Source organism: Hypanus sabinus, chromosome 8 (assembly GCF_030144855.1).
Source record: "Hypanus sabinus isolate sHypSab1 chromosome 8, sHypSab1.hap1, whole genome shotgun sequence".
Classification (NCBI taxonomy): domain Eukaryota; kingdom Metazoa; phylum Chordata; class Chondrichthyes; order Myliobatiformes; family Dasyatidae; genus Hypanus; species Hypanus sabinus.
The window spans coordinates 128,678,370-128,686,485 of record NC_082713.1 but is presented as its reverse complement, the minus strand read 5'-3'; the positions used below and the strand labels follow the sequence as shown (position 1 = coordinate 128,686,485).

General features: G+C 42.9%; 1 protein-coding gene across 7 annotated transcripts in view; it reads left to right on the top strand.

Moving 5' to 3' along the window:
* The first annotated feature begins 600 nt into the window (after positions 1-600).
* The window catches only part of etfbkmt (electron transfer flavoprotein subunit beta lysine methyltransferase), a 49,085-nt gene continuing 41,569 nt past the window's right edge, over positions 601-8,116 (top strand). For 4 of the 7 annotated variants that reach the window (XR_009513650.1, XR_009513649.1, XR_009513648.1 and 1 more), the window contains exon 1: positions 652-1,115. Coding sequence is in view for 4 of the 7 variants with exons in the window: in XM_059977801.1 (XP_059833784.1) it covers positions 868-1,115 (248 nt within the window). In the remaining 3 variants the exon portion in view is untranslated. Of the gene's footprint in view, positions 1,116-8,116 lie in introns of all 7 variants that reach the window. The other 3 variants (XM_059977798.1, XM_059977799.1, XM_059977802.1) reach the window with 3 other exon arrangements.

The following is an 8,116-nucleotide window of genomic DNA, read 5'->3' as shown; positions in this document are numbered from 1 at the left end:
TCATGGGTAAAGCATTCCTAACCATTGAGTAACCAGTGAAATGCTGTCGCAGGAAAGCAGCATCTGTAACCAGGGACCCACCACCCAGGACATTCTCTGTCCTCACTGCTGCTATCAAGAAGGTGGTACAGGAGCCTCAGGACTCACACCACCAGTTTCAAAAATAAGTAATACTCCTCAGCCATCAGGATCTTGAAACAAAGGGGATAAATTCACTCAACTTCACTTGCCCCATCATTGAAATGTTCCCACAACCTATGGACTCGCTTTCAAGGATTCTTCATCTGATGTTCTCTATATTTATTGCTTATTTATTTATTATTATAATTTCTTCTTTTTGTATTTGCACTGTTTGTTGTCTTCTGCACTCTGATTGAACGCCTTGTCATAATACTCTATAGATTTGAGTATGCTCATTAGGAAAATCTCAGGGTTGTATATGGTGACATATACGTACTTTGATTCCACTATCTGCCGTTCCTTCTGCTTTCCTTGATGTTGCCTTTTCCCCAAAGATTACTCAGCATTGAAAAATATCCAGCAAGAAGAAAGACACTGGAATCCTTCAATTACAGGAAATACTCAGCAAGTCGAGACATATTGTTTTTTCGCTGATGATTTGTCAGGGCAAAGGGCAGATTCCAAGGCTGCTTTTTGTAGTGCAGCTGAAAAAAAAAGGTTGGGCTGGGTAGGAAGCCGAAAGGTCTGGTGCCAGGAACCCTGACTCACGAGGACAAAGTTGAAGGCAGAACCAGCGCAGTGGGGAGGACAAATGCAGCTGGACCGAGAAGTGCTGAGTTCCTCCCACTGTTGAGGGATAGAGTTCGAGGGTGTGCACGAGTATTTTTTCCCCCTAGCCGGGGAGCCATGCGTCTCTACCGCTGTATCCCTCACCTCGGACGATGCCTGTCACATCGGCTCCACACACCTTCCGCGGCGGAACTGCGAGCGTTTATCGTCCGCAATACGGAGCCAGTGATCGAGCACTTAAGCCCGGAGATAACCCTGCGGCTCCTAACTCCACGCTGCCCCTTCTGGAGCCAGGCGGCCCATCGGTGGCCCTTCGGCGACCCCTACTGGGCCATTTATTGGCCGGGGGGCCAGGCGCTGTCCAGGTAGGTAGGGAGTCTAGCACAGGGCAAACTCCTATCCTGCGGCACTTTGTAACCAATCTAGCTTGTTCATATGTTGCCACTCTTTTTTGCGAAGGACTGTCGCAGAAAAGTGCTTTTTACCAAACTCTGCAAACAGCTATATGCCGCTGACCAAGTTAACTGTGGTGTTATGGAAAGGTCAGGACGGCAGGAAATGTCTCCAATGCTTCTCAAACCTAGGACTCTACATAACAAGGCCTCAATTTAAATTTGGAGCTGGAAGACTGCAGGGCAAAGGGCAAATTCCAAGGCTGTGCCTGTAGAATCTATTATATATATATTTGTATTTTAGGCTCTGGTCTTAAATTCAAACCCAAAATCTCTTGCTTAGATGCACATTCTCAGAATCAGAATCAGACTTTAATCGCCAAGTATCTGTGCACATACAAGGAATTTACTTCCGGCAGATGTTGTCTCTCTGCTCATAACAATAATAATGATAAATATAAATGAAAATATAGATTATACATACAGGTAGTGCAATCCAAATAATAGTTAGCTGGAAGTTAACCGGCAGTGACCGCAGTAGTTTGTTTACAGGATTTGGGAATCACTTGCATTTTATACCCCATTTCTAAACAGCTCTGAAGAAGGGGTCGATGAGTTGCTTCCTTGAGGTACTGTATTTGGTGTGGGGAAGGCACTCCTACTGGGTGGGGGACTCCAAGGTACTAACAAAAGAACAGAGATATTACCCAGTGAGGATAGTATGCAGTGGGGAGGGGAATTGTTGTCTGTGCCTTTAGCTCTTGGCTTTGTTTGGGGAATTTGTGTAGTTAGGAGGTGCTGTTAGAGTAACCTAGGCAAATAACTGCATACATTTGAAGACGACGTACATTGCAGTCACTGTAACAAATCATGCAAACAATAAAAAGTTAAAAAATAACCCAGAACATGAACTGTAGAGACCCTGACCGTGAGTTCATGAAGCTGGTTCAATGCTGAGGCAAGTTAAATCTCGCAGAGTAGTGAGCTGAACACCCCACAGCCTCGACACCTTGATCTTTTTAATCTGGATCGGTGCCAAACAGTTTGTATTTCGCTCTTGGACTGGGGTCTTGCTACTTCAATCCGGCCCAAATCGACTCTAGCAATGGCCATACCAGCATTCTGGAAAGTCCAGTTTGCCGAATCCTTCAGGATGCCGCAAAAATGTCAGGTTGTACAGACGGTTCAAAAGCAAAACTCCTGAAGGGAAATTACGGGCTGTGGATTGAAGTGATCGTAGGCAGAAAAATTGTTATTTATAGAATAGTTAGTAGTTCTGCTTGCTGCCCTGTAAATAGTCACGAGCACCATCTTCACCAGATTAGGTTGGTGGATGGAGTTCCACTCAGGTGGCCTGCTTGGTGTGTGATGTGTCAGACATCTTGAATGTTGTCAGAGCTGCAGTCAGCCAGTCAGTGGAGCGTAATTCATCACACTTCTAATTTGTAAATGGGACAAAGACTGGTGAGTCAGGAAATGAGTTACTTGCTTCAGACTGTCTAGACTACAACATGCCATAACATCCACAGTTCTTGTGTGGCTGCTGCAGGATGTTAATGGTGGAGCTGTCTCTAAGATCACTTATATTTCACCTCCAGAACACCAGTCATCTTTACATTTAAAATGCCTATTCTTGTTTCTAAACCTCTCCAATGTCCTATATCCATCCCACCTCAACTCTTATAATTTCCAGCCGCACAACTTTTCAAAGATATCTCTGATTCTGGCTGCATAGCTGCCCCTGAATTTAAATGTCCCAGCCTTCAGCTGCCAAGGCCCAAAGATCAAGCATCCCTCCTTGTGTTCTTTCTCACTTTAAGAATCAGCTTGAAATCTGTTTCCAGGGACTTGTGCCTCTATGTCCTTTTAAAGTATAATGAGAGTCCTAGCCTCAACTAATCCATTAAGTAATAAATTCCATGTCTTTAAAACACTAGTAAAGAAACAGATTCTCTTTAAATCTTCTCTAATCATCTGCCAATTAGTTGAAAGCCGTGCCCTCTGGCTGCTTATGTCTGATAATAGGTATGTCTTTCTTCTACTTCATAATTTCAATACGCTTATTTGAAATTTCCCACATCCTCCTCCGTTCAAAGGTAAATAACGCAGTCAACTTAATCCCATTATGGCTGTAATTCTCTATTCCTGGCAACCTTCGCTATCTCCCTCACATCACTTCCTTCCAGCAATGCAAAGACTAGAACTGTTCACAACACTGGCTATGACTAAACTAAGAAATACTCGAGTGTCAGATCACCGGGTCAAGGAAACTTTACAACAAAGGAAGTTCTTTAGCTCATTGCACCGATGCTAGTCACAAAAGAGCGAGCCTGATCCTGCTGACCAACATTGGGCTCACAGTCCTGCATTTCATAACTCTTCAAGTACAAGCAGTTCTGCAAACACTAGTTCATACTGTAGATGTTAGCTGTCTCTTAAGTTAGACGTTTGTAACCAAGGAGAATGTGTAGACACCCTGTCTCTTTTTAAGTGTGAAAGGAGTGAGTTTCAAAACATACTACTACCCTCTGAATCAAATTCTTTTTCTTCATCTCAAGATTTTGTATTTAGAACCCCACCCTCAGACACACACACATTATTTATCTACCCCCCATTATTAAAAAAAGACTCAATTGTCTCCACTTTGATCCAGAGCCCCCTCTGTTCCAAAGAACCCCAACACTAATCTTTCCTTGGAGGTTTATGAGGCTACAGGTAAAATAGGCATACCAGATGGTTCCTTAAGGTTGTTATAGCCAGGGTGGTAGTGTAGTTAAGCTCACACTAATTATTAAATATTCCCAATGGCGTGCGACTCAAATAGCTTCTAAAAACCAAGTCCAGCTCTTGACCTTCACTTGCGGCTTAACTACTAAGCCCAGTGGAACCGTTTCTACTGACAGGAGAAGGGCAAAGACGAGTTACTGGCATATTAAAACCAATTGCTTCAGGCAGATGGGGCTCGTCAGCTGTGGTTGGCAGCTTGTCTAAGAGAAGGAAAACTTTGATCTCAAGCCTCCACTGCCTTGTGGCTTTACTCTGTCACGAGAAAAGCTTTGGGAGTTGGGGTTCCTGAGGCAGTCCTACGTTGAAATCAATAATGACTGGCAACTCCTGCAACACCAGTGGTGTAATGGGCAGTAACTAACTATAGCTTGGGTAAAAGTAAGCAGGTTTTTCCACAGAGGTTGGGTGAGGATAGAACTAGAGGTCATGGATTAAATGTGAAAGATGAAATATTTAGGGGAAACATGAGGAGGAACTTCTTCACCCAGAGGGTAGTGGAAGCTGCTAGCGGAAGTAGTGGGTTCATTTTCAACATTTAAGAGAAGTTTCGATGAAGTGCATGGATGGGAGGGGTATGGAGGGCAGTGGTCTAGGTGCAGGTCAATAGCACTAGGGAGAATAATAATTTGACTTGGACTAGATGGGCTGAAGGGCCTTTTTTCTGTGCTATAGTGCACTATGACTTTGCTGGCCTTGACAGAGATTGGTGCACAGGCTATTCAGCAAGCATGCACATGGAGCGTGCAATAGTTCAATCTAAAACCAGTGTATTATGCCTGAACAATGGAGACTACGGTGGGATGAGTGAGGATTTGGCTAGTGTAGACTGGGAACACAGGCTGTATGATGGGATGGTTGCAGTACAGTGGAAGACTTTGGAAGAGATCTTTCACGGGGCTCAACAAAAGTATATTCCAGTTAAAAACAAGGACAGTAAGGGTGGGGAGAGCCAGCCTTGGATAACTAAGTAAATAAAAGAAGGCTTCAAACTAAGAGCCCCTGCATACAAAGTCGCCAAGAGTAGTGGGAAACTGGAAGATTCGGAAAACTTTAAAAGGTAACGAACCACTAAGCAAGCAATAAAGGGGGGCTAGATTATGAAAATAAACTAGCACAAAATATAAAAATGGATAGTTAAAAGCTTTTATAATTACATAAAGTGGAAAAGGGTGACTAAAGTGAACATAGGTCCCTTGGAGGACGAGAAGGGGGAATTGATATTGGGTAATGAGGAAATGGCAAAGGCTTTGAATGACTATTTTGTGTCGGTCTTCATGGTGGAGGACATGTGTAACATGCCAAAGAGAGATGTTATGGATGCAATGGGAGGTGAGGACCTTGATATGATAGCTATCACTAAAGATGTAGTGCTGAGCAAACCTGTGGGCCTAAAGATAGATAAGTCCCCTGGTCCTGATGGAATGTATCCCAGGATACTGAAAGAAATGACAGAAGTTATTATAGAGGCTTTGGTGATAATTTACAAAAATTCTCTGGACGCTGGGCAGGTCCCTGCAGATTGGAAGATGGCGAATGTCGCACCACTGTTCAAAAAAGGATGTAGGCAAATGGCAGGTAACTGTAGGCCAGTTAGTTTAACATGTAGTTGGGAAAATACTTGAAGCTATCATTAAAGAAGAAACAGTAAGTAAGGCATCTGGAAAGAAATGGATCTATGAGGCAGACACATCATGTGTTCAGCAAAGGCAGGTCCTGTTTGACAAACTTACTGGAGTTCTTTGAGGATATAACAAGCATGGTGGATAGAGGGGAACAGATGGACGTTGTTTACTTGAATTTCCAGAAGGCGTTCGATAAGGGGCCACATAAAAGACTTATCCATAAGATAAGGATGCATAGAGTTGAGAGTGATGTATTAGCATGGATAGAGTATTGGCTAACTAACAGAAAGCAGAGTTGGGATACGTGGGTGTTACTTTGGTTGGTGAGCAGTGTGCCGTAGAAGTCGGTGCTGGACCTGCAACTGTTCGCAATATACGTTAATGATCTGGAAGAGGGGACCAAGTATAGTGTATCTAAATTTGTTGATGATACTAAATTGGAAAAGCAAATTGTGCAGAAGATACGGACAGTCTGCAGAGAGATATAGATAGGTTAATTGAATGGGCAAGAGTTTGGCAATGGAGTAAAATGTGAGATCATCCACTTTGGAAGGAAAAATGGAAGTGCAGGTTATTCTTTAAATGCAAAAAAATTGCAGCATGCTGCTATGCAGAGTGACTTGGGAGTGCTTGTGCATGAATTGCAAAAGTTTGGTTTGTGGGTACAGCAGGCTGTCAAGAGGGCAAATGGAATGTTGCCCTTCATTGTTAGAGGGATTGAATTTAAGAGTAGGAAGGTTACGCTGCAACTGTACAGGTGAGGCTGCATCCGGAGTGCTGTGCACAGTCCAGGTCTCCTTACTTGAGGAAGGATATACTGGCTTTGGAGGTGGTGCAGAGGAGGTTCAGCAGGTTGATTCCAGAGATGGAGGGGCTAGACTATTTGGGAGAGATTGAGTCATCTGGGATCGCATTCATTGGAATTCAGAAGAATGAGAGGAGATCTTATCGAAACATATGAAATTATGAAAGGGATAGATAAGATAGTGGCAGGAAAGTTGTTTCCACCGGTAGGTGAGACTAGAGCTAGGGAACATGGCCTCAAGATTTGGAGGAGTAGATTTAGGACAGAGATGAGGTGGAGCTGCTTCTCCCTGAGAATGGTGAATCTGTGGAGTTCTCTACCCAGTGAAGCAGGGAGACTACCTTCTGTAAATATATTTAAGATGAGGTTGGATAGATTTTGCATAGTAAGAGAATTAAGGGTTATGGGGAAATGGCCAGTAGGTGGAGATGAGTCCATGGCCAGATCAGCCAAGATCTTATTGAATGGTGGAGCTGGCTTAATGGACTAGATGGTCTACTCCTGCTCCTATTTCTTATGTTCTTATGAGAGTCAAGCCTATTCCTTTTTCACTTGACATATTCTCAACTGGCCTAGGCAATTTCTCCTCTCTTGGTACTTACCCTGCAAGACATAAGTAAGCAAAAATTAGGACCTAAACCTGAGACTCCCTTATATTTCATTGGAACAACTTGTTGAGTTGCCCAAGCATACTTATTTGACACCTTAGGGATCTAGTCATGTGCCAAAGTTATTACAAACAACTAAGATGAAAACACAAAAGTTAAGAATGAGAGAATGAAAACAGGAAAATGAGCACATGTAATTTGGAGTTTAATAATATTAACAAGTGCATGCTTTCTTGTATAGGTGTCCATAAGTCAGGTCTATAACTTGGGCATGGCCTTAATGCTGGCTGACTTGCTGTGTTTTTCCAGCATTTAAAATTTTTGTTGTTACAGACACCATTCTGTTACTGGTAAAGACCACTCTGCTAGTAGGCTGCAGTCCAGTTTGAGCCGTCCTCAGTGAGGCTTCTGCATGCTCTGTACTGCCAACTCAGAACTATTTGCTATTAAACGTGGCCCTCTACAACACAGCTTAGTGATACGGTTTCAAACTGCATCAAGGTTTATCATCACCTGTCCTGCCCATTGCCTTCACTGTAAACATGCTTATCTCCCCTAAGCTAACAAAGTGCCCCTTTAACATGTCAACAGTGAAGTGCATCAATACAGAAATAGGTCACAATAACATTTTACAGCTTGTAATTCTATCGTGCCATTTGTCAATGTCATGGTTTCACCACTGTAATTACAGTTGATCAAACCTGAATGAGTTAACAGTGGAGTGAGAGAGAGAGTGTGTGTGTGATAGAGATATATGAGATTACTTACTCAATACATTGTAAAGCTGTATTTCTGTCATTTCTGCTCAGTTTACTTGTTGATAAGGAGTGGAGAGCTCCAGTGCACTGAATCATAGTGCTAAGGGGGTCAAAGCATTTCACCATGGTAATGATGTTGTTTAATTGTCAATGCAGGAAGCCAAAAGGCAAGTAATAAAATTACAGTAGAACTACTAGATCCTGAATCTGCATTTCCTTTTTATTGCCCTGACTTAGGGCCAATTGCTATCTGTGATGTCATCATCATCATAATATGCCGTGTCATATGATGCGGGTGATCACGATCTTCCTTCTGTACCATGATTATTCTTGGGAAATCTTTCTATGGAAGTGGTTTGCCTTCTGGGATGGGTCTTTACAAGACGGATGACCC